Raw genomic sequence first — 24,815 nt, forward strand, 5'->3', positions numbered from 1 at the left:
CCTTTTTCCACAGAAAGCAATAGAACTGCAGCCTGTTTTCTACTGTTCAGTTGATTTGGGGAGGAAAAAGATAGCTGAGACTGTTTCAGGCATGTAGGCTAAGGCAATAAACAAGAAGCACTTGACTACATACAAAACTACAGACAACAAACAGACAGTGATATCTGGAAAAAAACATACTAAAATAATAGTAGGTAAGTTGAGCGTGTTTTTACTGAGTATAAACTATTCAATTTGTTCTAGCCTGTTAGCCTTAAAAAATTTAAAGTCAACTCCCACCCCGCCACATAACTTGTAAAAAAGTATCAGTAAAGCATGAAAAAAAGCTAGCAAACAGCGTGTCAGGATGTGAGGAAGAAAAACAAAGGACTACCCCAATTTTAACACCCCACATACACACTCTGAGGGAAACAAGTACTTTAAGTGAAAGCTTTTCTGATACAGTTATAAAATAACTGAATTCTTAAAGTACAGGATTAGTAGAGACCCAGAGTCTATTTTTGTCATAAGAAGCAGAAGCAGTATAAGATCCTCTTCTTCAGATTTCATTATTGGTAAAGTAACCCAGACAGAAATCAACTCTCTAAAATTTAAAGATGTAAAACGAAAATGATTTTCATATGTGCAATTCATTTTAACCAAAATAACTGTGGCACTTTCCAACTGATTAAGAAATATTAAAGTCTAAATATTCACCCTTTGTGCTCTCTCATGCTCTTCTCGCGCCTTCTTCACTCTCTCCATTCTTTCCTTGACTTCCTTTTCTTCACGCTTCCGCTCATATTTTCGGCGATGTTCTGCAATTTTCTGAGCCTGTTACAATATGATATCAGATTTCATGTCCATTTCTAGTATACCACACATAAGCTTAGTTATATTTAATATTGAAATATGTTAACAATCTGTTTTTATCAACTCTTAAAAATAAGATTTATGATTTCACATCTTTAGAACCTCTTTGTTTTAGGAAGCATTTGCAATTTACTCTCTAACCCAATCACAGTCACTTAGGTCTACCAGGCCCTACTTGGGTTCATCAGAAAATGCATTCTAGCATGTTTTTTCTCCCTATAGAGCTCGAGTACTTACACCATAATTAGAACTTAAGCATGTTAAACTTCCACATACCTTCCTGTTTATACATTGAAATACTAATTCCTCCAGGGCTAATACCAGCAACTGCTACTGGAACAGGGAATTTTCACTGGCACAATAACAGGAAAAATAATTTTTCCCCTCCCCTTTTTAGATAGGGTTAGTGTTGTTCCAAATGTGCTGTAGCACATACAGCTAGGCTCAAGCAGACCTAGGAAGAATACCTGAACCAAAGTAAGATAGGGCAGGTGGGGAGAAAGTTTAATTACTACCATTACCTTTTTCTCAAATGTACTGACTCAGCAGCCCCAGTGGAGGAGGCCAGTTAACAGTCATCTCCCTAAGGCTTCTCACTCAGCTCATATCCTTAATAGAATACTAACTGCAGCACTGCTCTCCTGAAACCAGAATATACGCTTATATGGTATTGCAAAAAACAGTTCATGATTTCACAAATTGCTGAGCTCTAATGGACAACATCATAGATGATGGCTACCCTGTTAGTACAAGTCATGGCTAGAAACCTCTCTTACATATGGCTACTCTTCTATCCTTTCAGAATACCCTTTAAAAGAAGTGATTTTTATAAGTAGTAAAGTTTTGATACAACTCATTTTAGCTGGCAGATATTCATTTCATACCACATGATTCTAGAACTTTTCCCAGAGAAAGTAAGTTGCAGACAGTAGAACTGATTGATCCTGAAAACAGTACATGTCATTGGAATCTAACGTTCAAAAAAGCTTCTGGCCATGAAATGGCTCAATAAGAGAGAGATAAGCATTTTTATGAATGAAACTTAAGAGTCTCCGAAGTTTTAACTTTCATAGTATCTAAGTATTTCTCAAAATGAACTAAACATTTATAGAATTTTTAACTTAAGACTTTCAGCTGCAAGTGCTACAGATTAGGGAGTGCTACAAAAGCTGGAAGCAAACAGATTAAGTGAACATATTATTCTCACTTCTATTAAAGATCACCCATGAAACCTCTTTCCCCTCAAGCTGCATACATATATTCCTGCACAGTTGGCAAGTACATATCAATATATAATAGCCATACTCTGCTCCTTCTGTGCACAGGCAGATCAGCTGGGAAACAAGAAGTTCCACTTCAGCCAAGAATCAAGTAAACCTCTTAAAGAAGTTTGAGGCCTATGACCCAATTGGTTTTATCACAGATACAAATTAAGTCTTCCATATTGGAAACTGTTTAAGATGGGTTGAATTATTGTTTTACAGAGAATATCTTCTATAAAGACATGGTAGGAAAACTAAAAGCTAAAGCTATTAGATACAGGAATGTTTATGCAATAGTTGCAAAGTGGTCAGTGAACTGCTTCAATGGAATATGTGAAAGAGCTGGAAAAAAAAACTCTACTATCAACAATCTTAGCCTTTGTTACACAAAAGTTCTTCCTTAGAACAATGCTGGGGTCAAACACTTGAACTGAAAACCAGTTTCACACAGATTATGCTGCCCTCATGTGGTGGGCTACTGAATCACAGTAAAGAACACTTCCTTTGTATATCATGTTTAGGATGAAGCTTTGATACCGATTCAGAAATACTGTGGGGGGAGGAGAGGGGAGTCCATTATCTAAGGGCTCTCTTGCTGTTCTGATGTTTTCAGTCAAGGTTATAAAATGCCAGCCTAACTCCAATCACTTGGGATTTTTCTATTAAGATTTAAAGACTAACATATTATTTAATAATTTAGTTACACATTGAGCCCCAGAGACCCAATTTCTCTACACATAGCCATAAACAGCTGTGATTTAAGACATGAAGTATTTATAAACTCAGTTTGAAGTGTCAGATGACATATGAACAATTTCACATTCCCACAAGACAATGCATACTGGAAGAACTGAAGGCAGCAATGCCTTTCAAACAAACAAGGGACCTGCTTCACCCCTCCCCACTTACCCTTGGTTGCACCTCCTTCAGCATCGCACTAGCATCTTCATCATAATCCAATTTACAAGCCAATGCAAGATCATGTGCAGCCTCCTCCCAGTGACCCAGAAGTCTGGAATTGAGAAGACACCAACATTTAGAAGGGAAGGAGAAAAAAAAAAAAGGCAAACTGAATTCTTGCTGTTCTTCAAAGTATTTACAACCATGTGGCATGCAATGATATTTTTACCTGCAGCTATATGGGCTTACTTAAGTGCAAGTCTAACCAATAATTATGGCATTTTCTGTAACTTATAGACTATAAAGCCATTAGAGGATACTTGCTTGCTTCATACCTTACAATAACCTTTGCTTGAAGTCAAAAATGAGGAAAAAAAATCCCAAGTCAACTACTGCAATTCTTTGCTATAATGGAGCTGTTAAAAGAGAAGGTACCCTATCCTAAACACATGAAGCAAACTGATAAATACTCTCTGAACCACTTAAAACTGTATTTTAAAAATAGTAATATTCCTCTGCTGAACCCTGTTACATGAACACTTCTTGTACAGAGTGTTCTGTGCGAGTCTAGGCCACTGCTAAACCACGCTTAAGTGGACCCTATTTATTCAGCACTGAAACATCCTAGCTAGCTAGGAATGCATCATGTCTTAGTTGAAGGGGTCCCAAAAGCTACTGTACAGCACTATTTAACTATTCATTTAGACAAACTTGCGATAACTAAAAATTTAAGCAAATGAGGTATTGCCAATGGGTCAATGGACACCAAGTTAAGCATGAGGCAGCAATGTGCCCTTGTGGCCAAGAAGGCCAATGGTATCCTGGGGTGCATCAGGAAGGGTGTTGCCAGCAGGTCGAGGGAGGTGATTCTCCCCCTCTACTCAGCCCTGCTGAGGCCACATCTGGAGTACTGCGTCCAGTTCTGGGCTCCCCAGTACAAGAGGGATGTGGCACTACTGGAGCAAGCCCAGCGAAGGGCTACAAAGATGATTAGGGGACTGGAGCATCTCTCTTATGAGGAAAGACAGAGAGCTGGGCCTGTTCAGCCTGGAGAAGAGAAGGCTGAGAGGAGATCTTATCAAYGTGTACAAGTATCTGAAGGGAGGGTGTCAAGAGGATGGGACCAGACTCTTTTCAGTGGTGCCGAGCGACAGGACGCGAGGCAACGGGCACAAACTGAAACACAGACAATTCCATCTGAACATGAGGAAATACTTTTTCACTGTGAGGGTGACAGAGTACTGGAACAGGTTGCCCAGAGAGCTTGTGGAGTCTCCTTCTCTGGAGATATTCAAAACGCTGCCTGGATGCGATCCTGTGCAATGTGCTCTAGGTGACCCTGCTTGAGCAGGGGGGTTGGACTAGATGATCTCCAGAGGTCCCTTCCAACCTCAGCAAAAGTGCTTTGAATCACAGAATCGCTTACAGATAAAGCTGTTAAACCAAACTATGCTCTAGTCTTCTCGCTCTTATGTTCCATGCCATATATTAAAATTGTAGACATTAATAAACTACTCACTGAACACTGCTTAAAGTTTTTTTTTTTTTTTTTTTTTTTACGTTCTATTAATGCTCACTCCTTCCACTTTTACTGTCTGGAAGAAGCATCATCATATTATTTTTGGCTGATTTATTGACATTGTAGAAAAAACTTTAAAGTAAGTAGAGTTGGAGGAGGTACACTGGCCTAATTCCATTTTAGGTAATTACCCTGTTTGCTTACTACTACTCTCCAATTGAAACACATGGTTCCCTAAATACGTAGGCAGTTGAATTTACTACTTAAGTGCTCTAGGATTCTATGGAATATGGGCAGCTGAGCAATGTTTAAAATTAGAATAAAAACTAAACTAAAAAACAAAAGATGCCCAAACAAATAAACCCCACAGTCCTAGATCTCATAACCTTTAGCAAACAGTTAGAAGATGCTATACAGAATAGCAATAAGCCTTGAGAAGATGGTTTATGAAAAAAAGGCAGTGACAGAAGGATTATTCCCAAATCATCCTCCTTTCTTTCTTGTAATTCACCAATACATACACTTAATGTTTTCTTGGCTCATGACTATGGCTCTTAGGTAAGAGATAGACAAACCACCTATCACAGAAAAATATAGAAGGACAGAAGGCATAAATAAAATTGTTCCCCACAAGTAAGTGAAGAGGATATGAAGTACAGTTGCAGTTTATCACCTATGTGCTTTTCCCCTCCATTTGTAGGTCTGTGCTGAGTCAGGATTAATCTTGATAGCTCTGTCACAGTCTCTAATGGCAGCATTTGGCTTCTGTAGTTTCACAAAAACACTGTGGGAATGAGAACATTTATTGTATATATTCAAATACCAAGTTACTAACTTAAGCTGGAAATAATTTTAGACGACTAACAAGCAAGCGAGCTACAAAGATGCATTTGAAGAGTTGAATTCAAGAAAATTTTGTTGCAATAAGCAATGCGTTACTGAAATTTACAGTTTTTGCCCATGGTAGGTGACTCATTAGCCAGAAGTCCAGGTGTTCACTGTTATGAGTCAAGCCTCACCAGCAAGAACAACTTTGGTGCATTAGGAGAGGATAAATAAACGCAAAAGAGAGTTCAATTTCATGGTCTATGCAGTCTCTAACAAATAGTGATGAACCAGCTAAACAAAATATAGATAATATTATGCATTCCATATTACAAAGTCTTTAAAACAACTAAAAGGAGAAATCAAGCATGAGTTTTCATACATGCTACAAGGGTCAATGGTTAGAACCATCAGGAACTACAAGAGCATGTCGGTTTTGTCTGTAGAGAACAAGAGCAACTGCTTAATCATCTAGTCCGATAAGCCACAAAACCGAATTTCTCTCTTTAAGCTGCTCACCCTGAAGTCTCATGGCCTATTTAGTGCTTTCCTTCTAATGCTTCTCCCCCACTCACCCCGCCATTCCTTGAACTTCCATGATATCTTTTCCCCCGATCTTGCAGCCTGCTCCTTAAGCTCCTCAATACACAGAAGTCAACATGCATAAATCAAAGATTAGCAATCAAGAAAGAAACTAAAATATAACACAATCGTGCCACTGTATAAATCCACAATGGGCCTCAGCTTGAATACTGTGTGAAATTTTGGTCCTGTCCCATCCCTTCATCTCAAAGAAGGGGGTAGTAGAACTGAGAAGTGTCTCAAGAAAAGCAACAAAACCTCAACTACAGCACAGAACCTGCCCATACAGGGAAACAGGCTAGGACCCTATAGTCTGGAACAGACAATGTATGAAGAAAAAGATACAACTGGAGTCTATAAAGAACCTTTAAAGATTCATGATCAAACAACACAAAAAGCAAGAGAGAGGTATTGAGCACACAAAGGCTTAATTTAGGTTTGAGACTACGAGTAGTCAAACCGGCTTTGCTACTACACATTGTTAGGAAGAGAAGCCACAGCCTATCACAATTTTAAGGGGCTGTTTGTGAACTAATGATTAGCTACAATCTTCATGTTCTATGTAAAGCACTATTTTTGTTCTTAATTGCTGTTTTCAAAAGCAAATGCCTGATAGCAGTCGTGTCATCAAGGTTTACAGAAGGTAGCCCTGTTCCCTTCTCAGTTAAGGGAAGTAATTGCAAGTTTTACAATGTTTGAGCAAATCCAATTAACTATTAGGGAAAAATGCTTAAGATGTTCAGGTATTTGGCACAATCATCACACGCTGAACAAAAACCTCTGCAGGAAACACTAAAAAAACATTCCTGAATTGACAAAGTACTCAAATTTCAAAATCCACAAGATCCAAGATACTCCAAGTTAGAACTTCTGTCCTTCTAAATCCACTTGAAAGAAATTTATCAGCAATTAGACTACCTTTAAGTTATTTCATCATTAAGGCTACTTAAGCAAGCATAAATTCACACCTTTTCTTCTAGAAATAAACAAGGAGAACAACACATCAGGAAGCTGTCCCAGAATTATACCTCACCAATGAGGGATGTTCCAAAGCTGCTGGCTGTCTCAGGACATTAAAAGAATTTTAAATCAAGTCCACCAGGGAGAGGAGGATTACTCTCAGCACTTGATCAGTACTGCTGTTACAATAGACAAGTTGTAAAACCTACAGTGTAGAAATGAGCAAAAATATATAGTATGAAATTGAGACTTTTTTCAACCTCTCCTGATGCTCTTACTTCTCTTTGCTAAAACATCCTGTTCATGAGAACATATAGCACTACGAGAGGTTAAAAACAAACAAACAAAAACACACTATGACAGCCCAAAAAAAGAGTTATTATRAGGTACAGAAAGGGTTACATGCAAAAACTTTGATATGGAAAGGAAAAAAGAGCCAGGCCTGTATCAGTAAGATGTAGTAGAACCAAAGAGTTAACAGATACTAATTAATCCAGTATGATTGAGTACACATGAAACTCAACAAAAGCTCAACATTTCTTTGGATTTTATCTTACTATGGAGAAGATCCACACAGCTATCAAACATGCATGATCAACAGTTTGTTTTGTGTTTGGAAAAAAAAAAAAAAAAATCTGCGGGATCTTGGGCTTCAACAGCCCATTGGTTTGTCTACCACTTGCCTGCCTGCTTCAAGAATTAGGGAGATAAATGTTTGTGTATTATGCAGCTAGGGCCACCATACATCAAATCCGACAGTATGTTCCTAAAGCATTATCTGCAGTCTGGTAGCTTTAATCAGCAGTAAGGTGGGTGTTTAATGGGTTGAGAATAGGTATATCCTGTTCCTATGTAAGGCTGTTGAACAGAAACAAGTGTTTCACAGTGAAAATTTATTTAGCATATACAACAGGGAGAGAATTCACATGATCCACAATTAGCTTCTTATCTAGACTGGACATGACTTCAATCATTATCTTAATCCTAGAAGGATCTTTAGGTGTTTCAAGTGTTTATTATTTAGTATCTTTCTAATTCAACACACCAAGAGGCATTAATTATTACAATGTATTTTAGAACATCATTCTATACCTCAACAATTAAGATTCTTAGATGGCTGCTTCAGCAAATCTAGTTCATACAATTCCTTTTATATGTAATTAAGTGCACTTTCCTCTTTCYCTAATCTGATTTAAATGTACAATTTTCTAGTATGTTTTGGCTCTTTATGGGCAATAACAGAGCAGACAGAAACATAAATCACTAGTTTATAATGACTCACCTCGCCCTCTTGGCGTACAGGATGGCCAAACAAGGATTCAGCTTGATGGCTTCGGTGAACAAGTCGACAGCCCTCTGAAGTTCACCTGAACATGCATACCAGTAAAGTTTCAGTTATTACACAGTGAAATTAAATCCTATTGCCAAACCAACCTTGCAGGGTGTTATGCCCTTAGACACTTCTTAAACGGGACATTATCAACATAAGCAAATTCAAATTTTTTCTTCTAAATTATCTATTACTGAAATGCAAACACAAACTCCAAAAYTACTGCCTGGAAGAAAACGACTTTTTCTAGTTAAATCTGAGCGTTTGACTTTGCACCCAGTCAAGCAAGAAGCCACCTCTTTACACAGCTTTTTATCGAGTTAAGACAAACCATTAAAAACACCAACCATAATATGTAGAGAAGTCCCATAACGGGCACAGTATTCAAAATTCAAAGAAAAGCTGGTTGGTTTATAATTAAGATGCTGCAATGATTCCCCCTCTACCTTCAACTACAGCCACATCAGGAAGACAGCACTTAAAAAGAGCTTTCATGTTCTAGCTAGCTTTCGCTATCCAACACAACAYTGCTAAGCACTTCTTGTTAAACAGCTACCTTTTCTCTGAAATACAACAGAAACATCACATTCTGGTAACAAAAAATTTTTCCTGAGTAGTTAAGAAGTGGGCTTTCTCCTGCTTGAAAGCATTCAAAAAGGTCCAAGATTTTTACTTTAAAAAGAAAAAAAAAAAAGCACAAAACAACATTATGTTCTTTAATATGTACTGGAAAACAATTTACGACCTTCACTCAGTGCATTTATAGCCTCCATCTTCTTCTCATTAGCTTGATCCATCATCTCTTCAGTGACCTAACAAACAAACAAACCCCAAAGCTATAGAGTCCAGGCCAGAAATACCAAGCTGAGACAATGTCAAAGAAGGGAGCTCCAGTTTTCTGACTCCAGAATAATTTTTTAATTTGTATTGAAATTGTAGTTCAGAAAAATGTAATTTTTTGCTTTCACCTTGAAGGCATAAGTCACCACTATTTTGAGCTAAAAAAACCTCAAAAGGTAGTTGAATAATGCCAGATTTCTATACATCTAGTTTTCTCAGATGTTTTGATAATTTTTTGTGGTGTTTTCTGACCTGATTTTTCCCCACGGAACTCTTCAATGGATTCATAAGGAAAAATATCAGTTTTAGGCTAGTAGTTTTTCTATTCAGGAGAAAAAGAGGCAAAGCAATGACTGGCTATCTATCTAGATCATGTAGTCTTACTCCCCCTCTCCTTCCCCCAGCCCCAATTACTATTCTTGACTCGGTTCAAAACCTCTCCCTCTCTTCCCTACTGCCACAGCCACTGAAAGTACTGTGCTTACCTCCACATTTTCATCTCCCATTTCTTGAGGGTCGTCATTGTCTGGTTCAATCACACCCTCGTTGTCAATTTCTAGGGAAAAATGAAAAGCAAAATTAAGCTCCATCTGCAAACAGAGAGAGAACTTTCAGAATCATGTTCAAATTGGTGTACTGCGGTAACAGCATTTATCTTCCACACCTAAGTCACTCTCTTCACTTTCTGGCTCAGGTGATTTAACTGGTTCCTCTGGCTGTTCCTCTGCTTTGCCCTGAAAGAGAAACATATTTGTAAGCATACATTATTTCTGACTGATACTCTATTCCCACCTTTATAAGGCATCAGAAAATCCAACATAAATCTTCAAAGCAGACAATTGCTCTATGCAATCTATTGCTCTAAATAGTTTTATTTAAGACACAAACCTCATTCCCTCCCCCCCAGCTTAAGTCTGTCAAACACGCAAATAATTTAGAGCCCAAACCTTGATGTGTGAACTTCAATTGCTGGTAAAGCCTGTCCTTCAAACTGTGTAATTTAATGACCAAAATAAAATGATCCAAGTAATACCCAATTCAAAACCAGTCTTGTAATGAGTCCTAACTAGCCCTTCTAATCTTCCTACCCTCCCTGACACATTCTCTGCATCAAAAATTCTCTCAGTCTAATACTATTAAGCTAGGGTCCTTTAGCAGTGAGCAATGAGCAGGTCTCAAAGATTACAATATTGTCTCCATTTGTCAAGGCCAGATATCTTGTGCCACTTGCTTAGAATGCTTCTTCAAATGTTTTCCTACCAATTTCTAACCATGTTACCACTCTCCTCTGAATCCCCTCACTTAACACAGCCTCCTTTATCACAGACAAACTGTTTGTCCTTATAGTCAGAGTATAACAATTTATACCCCCTATACACACAATTCCTTAAACAGTTCTTACTAGCCAGTAATTGCAGCATCCACTGTCTTGTTAAACCCCAAACAAGAAATTTTTTCCTTTTTTTCAAAACAATTTCAAGCTTGGGAAAATCTGTCATAAATATCTACAAGCCCATTTTATTATCCTCCTTTAAAAAACAAAAAACATCCAACCCACATTTCAAAAACTATGTTCTCCGCAATACCGGCCTAAAAAGCTAACAGTTAACTGTTCACTTCATTACCTGTCATGCTGGCTAGTATTTCTTGTCGTGCACAGATTATAATTTGAGCTACTAATGACTACAGAAAAGGTGTACATACAGAGAGCAAGTACATAAAAATTAAGACTTTTTCTTCAGCACTTGCATTGCACAGAGCATCAGACATTCAGAATTAGGGAAATGAAGCATGGTAACACTTGAACCACACTAGCAAGCAATCTATAACAAGTCTCCATCCACAACATAAAATGGGCAGGCTTCTGTCTTTGGACTGTCACAATCTAGTACTCACTTACCCTAGCATATTCACCCAYCCTATTTGAACGAAAACTGACAGCAATTTTTGTTTCTCTCCTCCCTCTCCAACATTTTTGCATAAAGTCCAAACATTAGTTTTCAATGATAAATTTTCCATGTCTCACCTTACTTGTCTCTTCTGCAGAGGCATTGGCTGGAGCAGGTGGTATTGTGCCTCCCATGCTTTTCAGCAAAATGGGGGGGGGGGGGGGGGGGGAAGAAAAAGATTACCAAAACACGGTCATGTCCTTTAGAAATTCAAATCCTGCTGACAATCTCAGGTTTCTGTTGTGGCAGAAAACATAATGATCCAATTCATTGTAAAAACAGTAACAGAATCACGCATCCACCATGCTTGTCTCAAAGTGACATAATGCACGCTGGGTCTGTTGGCTCTTTCACCTGGAACTCCACTGTAACTTGTGCTCATACACATCTCCCACTCATCCTTTCTCCAAATAAAAGCTGCCTCTTTGGCTGAAATTGATTTTTCCTTTAAAACAGAACTTTTGTTTCAAATCAAAACTAGATGTCATTCTTTTATTTCAATACTAGAAAAAAGCAATTATTTCTCATTAGTTTGGAGCATGTGTCCAATAAATTAAGAGAAACCTAAATGACTAAAAATGGCCAATTATCCTTGTATTTTTCTTGTATAAAACAGTTATACAATTAAAAATAATTGCTGCCTATGAAAACAATTTCATTCCTTTTGTGTATTGCAATATTTATGCCTTTACTTAGCTACAAGTTAAGAAGCATTCTTTGTACAGACAGCATTCCTTCAATACAGGATAAACTTCTGTATTATATGGACTTTGGTCAGCAGCCAGAAATAAGCACAGGCTAAACTCTCTAGCTCYGTTTCATTTAACATCTAATCATATCTAATGGCAGGCTGCCACAAAGATGACCACCCCCATCCATCCTGTGCCCTGCATTCTCATCTACTGGTAGTTTTCAATTGTTTTGCCCATGTAAACTCCACATGGAAAAAAATATATGCATATTTGTTTTTATCAGCTCAGGCTGAACCAACTCATTTGGGGACCACACAACCGGTTAGACATGATGCAGGGGGGAGGAGAAAGAAGTGGGCAAACAGGCAAGAAGACCTGGAGGGGAGCAGGACTACCTGCTTTCAGCAATGCTAGCATTTGTGCAACACGAAACTAAACCCTAAGGAAGAAATCTCATAGCAACTTAAGCCAGGCTGCTGCAGTCCCACTCTCCCCTCTCTTTCCTCTCTCCTGACACCAGCAGCACCTCACAGTCAGGCCCTAAACTGGCTGAAAACTTGTGGCGGGGGGGAGGGGTGGGGGGGTGGCAGGATTGACAGGACCTGGCACCACAAAAGGGGAAAAAGGATGCTGCAACCAAAGGGCAGCAGAGCAGCACTACACTACCTTTAATTTACATCAGGATAAGCTGTCAGGGAAACACACCCTAAATAACTTCAGAAGATGCATTTTTTTGTAATTACAAAAATCTACACGTGCCACTGATATGTTGACATTGCTTAATCCATGCTATAGTTTAAGGATAGAACAACTGCATTTTGATTAAATCATTAYAGAACTAGGCAAAAAATACAATATAGGTAGTAACTATTTCTCCTAATTTTTTACCCTCRCAGGCTGACAATAGGCATATAATACAGTAATATAAATTCAAGAGTTTTCATTCTAACAAGCAGTTCAAGAAAAGTCAGACGTAACAACTAAACGAATGGCATTACAGGGACAAGAGTAGGTGAGCATAGGAACATCTGTTCTTCTGCCCATCCAACAAGAACTGTAATTATTCGAGGATTTTAGAAGCATTAACAGCTATTATTCAGGTTAGCACAATGCTCAGAAATTAAGATACATCTATCCATCTAATGCTCGTTGAAAAATACTGTAACATTCTTTTTAAATAACAAGACTTTTTCAAAGCCTGGCTCACTTACTATGTCTACCGGAAAAAGACTGAGAACCCTCTAATTCAAAAAAGGTCAAAATTTGATTCCTATCTTCCAGCCATGTATTTGAGAACAGCTCAAGCTAAAAATGCAGAATTAAAATTCCAGAGCAATTCCAAATTACTAGTCTCACTATCAGCTGTTTTTAAGCCTGAAACCTTGAAACATCTCAAGGCTGGAACAATTTGATTAGTCTCTTCCGCCCTCTTCGCCTCCCCAAACCGCCCACCTAGGGCTTTATTAAAGTATTGTTAAAACAGTCTATGAGAGGTGTTTAACTAGCATTTATGCACTTCCGAATACGGTATTTCACAAACTGCCAAACTGCACAAACTGCTTTCACAAACACAGTTTTATTCCCAGCCCTTAAAAATATTTTTACTATCCGGTTATCTTCTACTGAATCTAGATTTGCAATTCCAGAACAATCCCAAAGCAAGTTACTCTAAAATCATTCCTTAAAGCAGTATTTGATTACAATGATTAAATGTGCAGCAAGGATGCAATGTATTTAAACTCAATTTAAATTTGCAATGTATTTAAACTCAATAGCTACACATATAGCATATGAGTTACTCTTGTATGACAACTCAGTTACTGAGCAGTATAAATAACACACAAAAAAGAAACATTTTAAAATAAGCCTTTATGCTGAAACATGGTGAGAGAGTTGGGCAGTTCAGGTAACTGCACCTGAGAATTTGTCAGGACTCCATTGTAATAATGACTCCACACTTCCACTGATCACAGAGATGTGAAGCGCTGCTTTTCTGACTTTTTAGAATTGCAACCATCATTTCTGCATCCATTTTCCTCACTTACAGTGAAATTATCTTTACAGATGAACCGGATTACAGAATCACAGAATCGCTGAGGTTGGAAGGGACCTCTGGAGATCATCTAGTCCAACCCCCCTGCTCAAGCAGGGTCAYCTACAGCACATTGCACAGGATCACATCCAGGCAGCTTTTGAATATCTCCAGAGAAGGAGACTCCACAAGCTCTCTGGGCAACCTGTTCCAGTGCTCTGTCACCCTCACAGTGAAAAAGTATTTCCTCATGTTCAGATGGAATTGTCTGTGTTTCAGTTTGTGCCCGTTGCCTCGCATCCTGTCGCTCGGCACCACTGAAAAGAGTCTGGTCCCATCCAGAAAATTCAAAAGGTCAAAATCTTTCTGAAAAAAACAATAAAAAAGGCAAAAAAAAACAACAAAAAAACTGTTCATGAATTGAGTTTTGTGCCTTACTTTTAAGGACTGCTTTTGTTTTCTTTGCTCAACTGCAGGTTTTTGAAACACAGCCCCTATGACGACTCCTATCATAATGATTCATGTTAAAATATTTATATATTTATGCAGTTATGAAAGAAACAGGCTTGAACAAATGGGACATCAAAACCCTTTCCAAATATAATCATACACTAGTATATTCTTCACAAGTATCTACAGAGAAATGAAATGTATCAGCTATACAGATAGATAACAAATATGTGAAAACATGAAAGAAGACTTCAGATTTCTGACGCAACATTAACGCTGAGTCAGAAATCAAGCACCACACTCAGGCATCCCAAGCAATTAGCATCGTTCTCAGCTTTAAGAAAAGGTCAGATCAACTATTAGAATTTTAGCTGAAAAATTTCATGATGGATTTCAGTATCATTTAGTCATTACTGAGTAATCACTTGCAACATTACCCCCATGACCAAACCTAAATCTTTTAAATTAATACATGTGAGCCTGACAAAGATATGATAAAACCGATCAAGTACATTTCCACTGAACCTGGGCCATTATAAGTTTCAAGTAGTTTCTGAATAATGAGAAAACCTTAAAAAAAAAAGCATGTCATTGTCCTACTGCAAACAGCACTATTATGGAAGGGAGCAGGGGAACCCACCAAGCTTCCAGCCAGTTTGACATGAGAAGCAGTCTGGCYACTACTTTGAATATTCAAGTGTAAAATTTACCCAAATATTTAGCTCAAATATGTGAAGGAAACAAGAAGCACTAAGAGAGTTGTATGAGGTTCTATTTTGAGTTAGGTTTTTAATTTCTGAAACAAAAATATCCAACAAAGTTTTTCCATAGAAAAAACGCTCCACACTTCAAAAACCTAAGTTTTACACTAAAAATGAACCTGCAAGTTAGAGCCTTCCACATTAACATGGAGAAAATTAGAAATCAGAGGCTCACCTTTCATTCCCCTAACACTTTTTTCAGCCAAAAGAAGTTAGTGTCTCCCCCTCTCCCCAATAGTCTTTTCATACCTTCAGAATTACACAACAGAACAACAGAAGTAAGTCTGGGTGAGTGGCTGAGGTCTTTTATGCATTAGCAAAGGGACTGAGGACCTGCAGTACGATAAAACACAAGTGCATCTCCTTCCTAAGCATACGTGCAGCTACAATCATCACTGTAAAACCAAGCGAAGTTAAATAGGAGTGTTTCACAATCACATGAGTATTCAGATGTTTAAAAAAGTTTAAACAACAGTTTAAAAAACAGACCCAATAATAGTTTAAAGCAATTTTCATTACACAGGATACTGTTAAGTGCCAGTACTTACTATATATATATTTACTTATATATATTTCATTTTTATATATTTATATAAATATTTATATTTATATTATATATATGGTAGCCCTACTAGTTTTCCAACTAATTACAACAGGACACAAAATACCATTAGAATACTTTCAGATGCATTTTAAAGCAAAATTTTTTTGAGTAAATTCAAATTTAACGCTAAATAAAGACTTCTCCCCTCATAAGAGGTGTATCTGCAAGGATTTCCCTCACTGTTCCGAGTCCCTCAGAGCAGGAGCGATGTGGCTATGAGAGCCAAACAGACTTTCCCTAGCTGAACACACAGGTTCTGTGGGGTCTCTACAAGTAGTAGACTTTAACTCTTCCAACTGGGTGTTTTGGGGAACTTCGGAGAGGTATAGGGATGTTTTCATATTGAGAAGCATCTGCCATGACAGGCTTCAAATGCACAAAAAAAGTATCAACAGCCTTAAAAAGCACACATATGAAATGCCTCACAAGGGAGCAAGAGTTCAACTACACGACAAGCGAAACTTCCAGCGATTAAGCAAATTCTGGACGCGAACCATTTCGCACCTTAAGCTGTGAGATATTTAACGCTCTGGGGTACCGGCACGTGAATCAGCGCCACTCACCTCCCCACAAACTCGGCTCCTTTAAAGTCTGGCTAGCCCAACTCTGCTGAATAATGCGAGAATTAGCTCGGTAAGTATTGCTCTGGGACCTTCCAGCCTGGAAAGCTAAGCCACTGAAATGGCCGGGGGGGGGGGCAAGATTTGCAATGAGAAGAGCGAACGAGTTTAAAATAAATAAATAAATAAACAAATCTATCTTTCTAATGCACGAGTCGTAACGAGTGCGGGGCGGAAGCCCGCCACCTCCCCAACAGCAGCGGCCGCGGGGGACGACGCCCCCCACCTGCCTCCCGACCACGCGGCGGGGCCGCCCGCCGACACGTGCCACCCCCCCCCCACGGGTCCCGCCCCTCCCCCACTCCGTCCCGCGCGAGACCACCCCAACCGCCGCCTCAACGTCTCCGCCGCCGCCAAGGCTCGGCCCGGMCGGGCCCGGCCCGTGACCGACCTCTCCACCCACTCGCGCAGGAAGGCCAGCTCCTCCGTGTGCAGCAGGCCCGGGTTCTGCTTGCAGAGCCTGACGAAGGCCCGCAGCTCGCTCAGCTTGCGCGAGTCCATGGCGGAACGGCGGAGAGGCCGCAACTACTGCTCGCCCGCTGCGCGACACTACGCAGCCCACCCGCTTCCCTACCCAACCGCCGCGCGGCGCCGCGGAAGTTTCCAGCCCGCACGACGCCCCGCCCACCACCGTGGCTCCGCCCACCGCCCGCCCGGCGGGCCCCGCCCCACCGCCGCGTAGCAGCCGGAACTTTCTAGAAGCGGAGGTGGCCGTTAAACGGCCGACTGCCGTGAGGCACCAAGCATTACCCTCCTCAGCGGCATCGCCCGCCTCCCCCCACCGCTGCAGCCGCGCCGAGGCCGCGGCCACCCCCCCGTGTCCCGCACGGGTGGCGGCGGCGCGGGGCAGGCGGGCGGCGCGGGCACCTAAGGCAGCGCCGCGCCGCTCATTGGCGGCAGTACCGGGCGGGTCGGCGCCGGGCGGTGGCGCCCGCCGGTGACGTCAGGCGCTGGTTGCGTCGCTGCGCGGCGCGGCAGCGGCGGCAGGTCCCGCAATGTGCGCGCCGCGCCGGCGCAGGGGGGGGCTGGTGGGGCGCGGAGCCCCGCGCTAGTGGCCATGTCGCGCTTCCCGGCCCAGAGGCTTGTCCTGGCGGTGAGGGGCTGGCGCGGCTTCTCAGGTCAGAGACTCCTTTCCTCCCACGTCGCTTCATCCCGGCGGCCCGGTGCCGCCGGGCCCTGCCCCCTCGGCCCCGGCCGGGGCTGCCTCTGTACCTAGGGCTCCGGTGACTCCCCTAGGTAGAGCCGGGGACTGCCGTCGCGTTAAGCGTTATCGCCGTTGCGAGCCCGTTCCCGTCCCGCGCTGGCGGCACGGCGGCGGTCAGGGCCGTGCGAGCTGTGGCCTTGCCGTGGGCGAGGGGGGCAGGTGGCGCCGCAGCGAAGTTGTGCCTCCGGTCACGGATAAATCTGAGGAAAGAGTGGCTTCTTATTTGAAAAATAAAGCAACAATCTGGAAAGCTTCCCGCTGTGTTCAAAACATTGCTTTATTTGATGTCTGTTGTGCTCTCTTGTCTCGTTGTGAGATGTCCTGTTTGTCTTCTCTGTAGGTAGGTAGACACAGTGAAAACTGTCTCGGTTCAGACTGCACAAAAAGCAGTAATTATACTTTAATACTTAAATTTCCAGACTGTTATGCCAGTCAGACATCACTTCCTGAAACAGATGGTATGCTTTAAGCTATGATAATCAGTTATCCTGCATAAATAGTCTTCATTTAGTAGATAGTCATATTGGTTCTCTCAGAAAATCCAGTCTATGCATTCTAGTATAAATCTCTGTCTCGGGTTCCTGAAAGGTAGGCAGCTGTTTTGCTTGTGTCCATGTGCTACAGCTTTACACTTGCTTATGCCATCGAAGAACTGATCATCACTTCTACTGAGAATCCAGTACTGTGCCAGAGCAGCATAAATTGATTTTATAGTAGGCACATGGTAAGTGACATAAAAAAGAATCAGTTTCCAAAACAGCAGCTGTTAGATGTTAGGAAACTGATTAGCATCTCTTTTGGTGTGTTTGATAATTTGTATCTAGACACAGGCAATACTTCATTTGCAAGTGTGCCTGAGAAATCCAGAATTGGTAAGGTTTGTGAGGGCCAGCAAACGGAGACATATTTTATGGTATTTAGTTTTATCTTATGTCTTATTGTGCCCTCCCCTAGCTTCCCCAATACACACTCGTGAATTCTCGTGTAAGACTGTCTGCTCTGGCAGTGTAAGTGGTTTGGGGGATTGGAAATGGGATACATAGCTCTGTGTTCCTGAGGAACTGTTTCCAGTTTGGCTAATGTTGCTGCCAAGTAAGCTAGATGTGTAACAAAATGAGGAATCTTGAGTATCATCCCTCCAAAAAAACTTCTACATTGTTGTAAAAGCAATGGTATTTGATGGCTTCTTTGTGGCATTTTTAATTAAAAAAAAAAAAAGAAGAAAAAAGGAAAGGCCTTAAACTCTGATTGTTACATAGATGTTTTTTGAGGGTGTAATCAAGACATACTGATATGCAGGTGACCTGGGTGATTGTGGTGCTTCAAGTCTCCCTGCAGTGTCTGAGGGGAGCAAGGGAAGGAGAACACTGAGCCCATCAGGAACCCAAAATGTTGAAATTGAGCATGTGCTAACTGGCCTAGCTTTCTGGGTTTCCTTGCTGGTTTGTCAGTATTAAAGTATGTTGATTTCTTTTAATCTATTTTATGGATATTTGATCATTACTTGAGTTGCATACAATGACAGTTTTATGAGCCAATGTACCTGCAACAAGTTGAAAAATTATGGAGGGATGTTGTGGTAGAGGTTGAATAAATGCTATTAAGAGTCAGATGACTGCAGTGTAATTCTGCGGTTTGAGATTTGGAAAGGTCTTTTACCTTGATGTGATACATTTCTTTTCCTCTAGTCTGCAAGTCATGGACTCTCCGGAGATTTTCCCTCCAGCCTGCCCAGCAGAAGAAGATTCCAAACCGGTATTTGGGTCAGCCCAGCCCCTTCACACACCCACACCTTCTCAAACCAGGTTAGGTTTCAGGCCCTGTATGAGCCAATCATTGGTATTCTTTCTTTCCTCTATTTTTCTGAGATGGTGTCTAGGACAGAGTATTGATTTGCAGCATCATACAGGTGTCCGTAATTTCAGCTGGTTATGATTAGCTTCATTAGGTAGTAATTGTATTTTGTAGTTACTTTCCCTGTCTGAGATAATGATTCCAAAAACAGGCTTACATGTTGGCTTTTTACCCTTTTCCCGAGGAGTGTTCTAAGTCACTGATTAAAGTACTGTAGATGTTTTGTGGCAGTGACATCTTGTAAGCTAACTGTCCTGCAAGTACAGTATGATTTATATTAGGGAAGACTCTTTTGCATAAGCTGAGCTACCAGAATGCTTCATATACATCTTGTGAGTCAGAGAGGTGTAATTCAGAAAAAGTTCGGAGAGGTGACAGTGATAAAATCTAAAAATATTGAAAGTAAAAAATATATGCAAGAATTAGTCCAGAAAAATACTCTGTGTTCTTTTTCTGCAGATACACACACACATCTACTCTCTCTATGAATGTATGTATGCACACACACACATATATATATGCATATATATATTCATATATATGTGTGTGTATGTGTGTATATCTATTAAAATCGTGGAATAATTCAGGTTAGAAGGAACCTCAAGAAGTCATCAGATCCACCCCCCTGCTCAAACCTTGGCTAACTTCAATATTAGATCAGGCTGCTCAAGGCCCTGCTTAAAATGTCACAGTAAATGAGACTGATACTTAAAAACTACTCACAACTTAAATAGTGGAGATTAATTAAAGCTGCCTGCAGTAATTTTCCATTTAATAGCCAAGTGTTGTTTTCTTTAAAACAGTAAGGCATTGTCTTACTGCAATTACTGTTTTAAAAAGAAACTGCCCTTAAGGCAAAGAGAGTTTACAGAATCACAGAATAGTTGAGGTTGGAAAGGACCTCTAGAGATCGTCTAAGTCCAACCCTCCTGCTCAAGCAGGGTCACCTAGAGCACATTGCACAGGATCACGTCCAGGCGGCTTTTGAACATCTCCAGAGGAGAAGACTCATGCCTCAGTTTACATGCCTCACAGTTGGAAGGCAAACGGGATTCCCATATTCTGCTCTATTACAACTTCTAAACATCACTGGGCTGTTTGCAGTAGTTAGAAATCTGACTGGAATGCAGTGGAGTGTAGGAAATTTGCAGTGTACTATGGCAGAACCATGGAGTCAGATTGCATTAAAACGATTTCTATGTTCTATGTAATTTCTAGATCTACAGGTTAAAACAAATATGACTTTTAGGCCAAATTGGTCTTGCAGAGGTATGTTGTTGAGTTTAAAGCAAATACAACGATTTTTGCAAAAACAACAATTTTTTGAATTCTCTTTTGTCAGGGAAAAAATTCTGGATAGAACCCCCCCCTCCCATGCAAACATTTTCATTTAGAAAGCAGTTATTTAAAGAATCCACTTACAGTACAAATCAAATTTCAATTTTAATCCTAGAATTGTTGCTGTGTAATACATTAAATAGGAAGAAAAGATTGTGAAAGTAGAAGTTAACAAATGAAAAAGCAGTTATATCAAAATAGGACATTAGCCACAGTAGAAATTAAGGCATTAATTTAGATCATAGTTAAAGGAGTATCATATTTTTTAAAGTACATACTCAGACTGTAGTTGGCTGTTCTCTCAACTTCAGTCCAGTTTCTGTCAGCTTCTGGATCTCTGTACCTCTTGTTCTTTGTGACTGAAGCAATAGAAAACATACTTTCATCTAAGAGTATTTTTTTAGTTAGAGTCCTTAGGAAATACAGTATTTAACTTCAGAAAACTCCTAATTGATAGTTATTGAGAGCAGCTAAGTCTGCCCTGGAGAAGATTCCTTTTCTTAATCAGAGAGTGACGGCAGCCTGGAAGTTGTGATGTCTCGCTACCTGGAATCCCATGATTGGTTAGGCTCCGCAAGGACAACCTCTGTGTGTCTGACTGATCTCCCACAGTATCTGTAACACTCAGTCCACCCCTTATGCTTTAGAACTAGCTACTTTATGTGTTGACTTAGTGTCTATTTGAAGAGACATTCCAGCTTTATCTGATGAAATTAATGCTAAACCTGCAGAGGTAATCTTCTGTTCAATGTCCAGATGCCATAAAAAAACCACCAATTTCCATCAGAGTCAAAGTTCAGTTTGCCTAGCCCCTTCCCCCTTTTTTCCATGCCTTTCTGAAATCATACCTGCCCGAATTTTGTTCCCTCAGTGCTTGGGATGTTTGTTTAAATGTGCCTGGTCAGTTTGTGGTTTCTGCCTTTGCCCAGAAATACAAAGCAGAAAGATTGGATTGATTTAAAGTAGAATTTCTTCCCTTGCATGACAGAGGGAGCAGACTGAGTGAGGATGTATATAGGAGTGGGAGCTAAAGAGGTGCATGAGAGAGCAAAGGTAAAGTTAATGAGGGACCATAGTTAAGCCATGCCTATGAAAGACATCAGGGAGCAGGCAGGAATCAGGCATGAGGTTAGTAAAATATCATGAGTACGCTGAATTTCTCTATCTGGTTTGATTTCCATTCGTAGGGGAGGTAACCCCAGGATTGTCACAGGTGGAATATGCTCTTCGCCGACACAAACTGATGGCGCTGATCCAGAAGGAGGCCCGCGGCCGGGATGGACTGGACCACACAGTGATTCTGCTATCCAACCCTACATACTACATGAGCAATGACATCCCCTACGTTTTCCACCAGGACACGAACTTCCTGTACCTCTGTGGCTTTCAGGAGCCTGACAGCATCCTGGTGCTGCAGAGCCTTCCTGGCAAAGCGCTGCCCTCCCACAAGGCCATCCTTTTTGTGCCCCAGAGAGATCCAAGCCGAGAGCTGTGGGATGGGCCCCGATCAGGCGCAGATGGGGCAGTTGCTCTCACAGGAGTAGATGAAGCTTACGCTATTGAGGAGTTCAGGCACTTGGTAACCAAACTGAAAGGTAATGAAAACTGGAGGGGAGGGAATGAGATGAGACATGGAATGTAGGGTCWGTTAGAGTTTGGAAAGTGGCCTGTGACTCTAGCTCAAACCTGGAAATGAGCCTGGGGAGGTGCCAAGGAGTGGGACAGGAAGTTTTCTCCTTTATGCTGGCTGTTGCTGTTTGGCCTCAGAGATGGATTTTCTTTTCCTCTTCCAAGCACGTTAATGCTCTGGGAAGCAATTTTGCTGCCTAGCTGTAGGTGTCTGGCTTAAATGCCTGATTTAGGAGCCTCTGCTGATGGTAGCATCAGTGGAGAGAAGGAGGATCTTATTTAGGTGCTCTGAATTGCCCTTATGAGAAGCAACCCATCATTATTGACTGACTGTAGAAAAGATCTAGACTCTTAAGTTAGATGTCTAACTTAGACACCCAAAGCTAGCCAGTAGGAATTCCCCATCTTCTACCCCACACAATGAGAATAATTGTTAGTTTAGAGGTGATCTGTGCAGGTAAGAGGCTTGTTCTGCTGCTCCTGTCTATTCTGTATTTGATCTGTTTGTGGAAAGTTTTGGTTAGTCCAGTGCCTTTCATGTGCATTACATTTACTTTAGAAACCCAATGATGTGATAACAACTATTTCCTTCACAGATTCTGGCTGTTCTACATGACCTATTGTCTAGGTGCTGCATACATCAAATTCTTCTGTGAAAGATCACGTTAAACTATTTTCTCTCTTACCTTTCTCAAAGTAGCCTTGAATATACTGAACACAATTGTGCTTCATCTTTATTAGAAAACCAAATATCGTTAGCTTCAGGAGGGGTACCGATGGAAATATATGTTTGAAATTTATTAGTTTTTTTAGTTACTTTTATCTTTGTCTGTGTCAGCTTTGTTTTGTGTTCCAGATGAGTCAAGCATGATTTGGTATGACTTGACCAAGCCAGTGCATACACAGCTGCACTCTGACTATCTGCAGCCCCTGGCTGAGATAAAAGCTCAGAGCAAAAACCACATCCAGGGCATCCGACGCCTAGTGCAAAACCTTCGGCTGATCAAATCTCCTGCAGAGATTGAAAGGATGAAGATTGCTGGACAGGTGACAGCAGAGGTATGGGGTCATGTGCTCACATAATGAACCAGTGCATTCCCTTAATCAAGGGGATGGGTGTGATAGGGTGAGCTAGGTTGGAGCAGTAACTTTGGTCTAGTGTATTAGTTACTTAACGGCTGGCTGTCAAACATTAGCCAGTCTCAGCTCCCTCCACATTACAAGAAGAAACAGGATGACTGCTTGGACTACCAGGTTCTCTCATTTAGCATAATTCCAGCCAAACCAAGTCAGTAGCTAGTTGACTTTGCTTAAAAACAGTATCCATTCAGGAACAGGGGTGTCCTCTTGTACTCCTTCCCCAGCTTCCCCTCTCCTTTCGTATGCTGTTTTCTTCCCCATTTATCCTGTTGTTTTCAAGGAAACTGGATTTTTGTGAACATGTTGCCTGCACATATCTGTCAATTCCGCTTCTCTCCTCAAGTACCTTTTGAACTCATTGGCCAATTAAAAAAAAAAAAAGCAAAAAAACCCTGACAAAGTTCTCAAAGGCAATTATGTTTTTTAAATATTAAAATAGATAGCCAAGTAGCAAGGAGAGACACAGCTAGTACTTCTCTGAAGAACAAGCTGCACAGTGTGCTCCTGTTAGACAAAAGAGATTTCACAGGTGAGAGAACTTGTAAAATGCTAATCTGTGGGACCAGCCTCAATCATCTAATCCTTTTTTCAAAAACCAGAGTCAGTTAGCCCCTAAGTACAGTTCCATGGGGTATAGAGCTTTGTTGGTTCTAGTCTTTACAGCACACTGTATTTTCAGCTTTCTCTGATTCTTGTGTTCTGAGCCAGCTGATTTTAGGCATTACTCAAAAGATGAGTTGTTTTTTTTTTTTTTAAAGAGCTCTTTCTCTCAAATTCAGGCTCCTATGCTAACTAAAAGGCTTTTCTTTTTTTTTTTCTTTTTTTTTTCCTTAGGCTTTCATAGAGACAATGTTTGCCAGCAAATCCCCAGTAGATGAAGCCTTTCTTTATGCAAAGGTGAGTATTTTGTGGTTGGAGGTGAGATAGAAGATTTGGATGTTGTTTCTCCTTCCAGAAAGCTAAGAGTGTCAGATGTTCCATAATGTGTCCACCACTGTAGCACATTTTTCCTTCACCCGGTTCTTGTGGTTCCTTGGACATGCCCCTAGCACTCCTCAGCCTGGAACTGCAGCCTTGTTTGGACAACTCCTTTGAATTAAGTCAGTGTTGCAGTAGATTGTTTTGCAGTAAGCTTAGAAATGTCAACAGATCTTAAAGCAAGGACTTCTATTAAAAAAAAAAAAAACACTTTTCTACTTCTGGAGTTAAAGGAATGTATCTTCTAACTGGTAGGTGTATTAAACTCTTACTCTCATGTAGGGGCTGGCCACGAAGTTCAGTGTTCTGCCACTGAGGATCAAATGCCTTTCCTGGAGATTTTTTGTTTGTTGCCTTTTCCTCCAAGGAGCAATACAGATGAAGCCAAAGGTCCGGGAAGGGTTATTGTGCATTTAAAGGAACATTAAAAAAAGAAAGAGTAACTGAAAAGTAATCCTGTTTTCTAACCCCTCTTTGAGCATGCTGGCCTGATT

General features: G+C 40.7%; 2 protein-coding genes across 14 annotated transcripts in view; one reads left to right on the forward strand and one right to left on the reverse strand.

The window, feature by feature from the left end:
• LOC112965728 (peroxisomal membrane protein PMP34) overlaps positions 1 to 16,796 on the reverse strand; it is a 54,132-nt gene extending 37,336 nt beyond the window's left edge. For 3 of the 10 annotated variants that reach the window (XM_026065013.1, XM_026065011.1, XM_026065019.1), the window contains exons 1-9: positions 16,570 to 16,795; positions 11,097 to 11,154; positions 9,735 to 9,804; positions 9,556 to 9,626; positions 8,976 to 9,042; positions 8,183 to 8,267; positions 5,207 to 5,317; positions 3,024 to 3,126; positions 697 to 813 (exon numbers count right to left, since the gene is read on the reverse strand). In XM_026065013.1, coding sequence (XP_025920798.1) covers positions 697 to 813; positions 3,024 to 3,126; positions 5,207 to 5,317; positions 8,183 to 8,267; positions 8,976 to 9,042; positions 9,556 to 9,626; positions 9,735 to 9,804; positions 11,097 to 11,154; positions 16,570 to 16,679 — 792 coding nt within the window. In that variant the 5' untranslated portion in view covers positions 16,680 to 16,795. Of the gene's footprint in view, positions 1 to 696; positions 814 to 3,023; positions 3,127 to 5,206; positions 5,318 to 8,182; positions 8,268 to 8,975; positions 9,043 to 9,555; positions 9,627 to 9,734; positions 9,805 to 11,096; positions 11,155 to 13,756; positions 13,860 to 16,121; positions 16,235 to 16,569 lie in introns of those variants that run through there. The other 7 variants (XM_026065014.1, XM_026065016.1, XM_026065017.1 and 4 more) reach the window with 7 other exon arrangements.
• Positions 16,797 to 17,133: 337 nt separating this feature from the next.
• XPNPEP3 (X-prolyl aminopeptidase 3) overlaps positions 17,134 to 24,815 on the forward strand; it is a 32,465-nt gene continuing 24,783 nt past the window's right edge. The window contains exons 1-6 of one of the 4 annotated variants that reach the window (XM_026065026.1): positions 17,205 to 17,722; positions 18,007 to 18,106; positions 19,071 to 19,187; positions 21,762 to 22,169; positions 23,042 to 23,262; positions 24,178 to 24,240. In XM_026065026.1, the coding sequence (XP_025920811.1) occupies positions 21,818 to 22,169; positions 23,042 to 23,262; positions 24,178 to 24,240 (636 nt within the window). In that variant the 5' untranslated portion in view covers positions 17,205 to 17,722; positions 18,007 to 18,106; positions 19,071 to 19,187; positions 21,762 to 21,817. Of the gene's footprint in view, positions 17,723 to 18,006; positions 18,107 to 19,070; positions 19,188 to 21,761; positions 22,170 to 23,041; positions 23,263 to 24,177; positions 24,241 to 24,815 lie in introns of all 4 variants that reach the window. The other 3 variants (XM_026065028.1, XM_026065025.1, XM_026065027.1) reach the window with 3 other exon arrangements.

This window comes from Apteryx rowi, unplaced genomic scaffold (assembly GCF_003343035.1).
Source record: "Apteryx rowi isolate R43461 unplaced genomic scaffold, aptRow1 scaffold_223, whole genome shotgun sequence".
Classification (NCBI taxonomy): domain Eukaryota; kingdom Metazoa; phylum Chordata; class Aves; order Apterygiformes; family Apterygidae; genus Apteryx; species Apteryx rowi.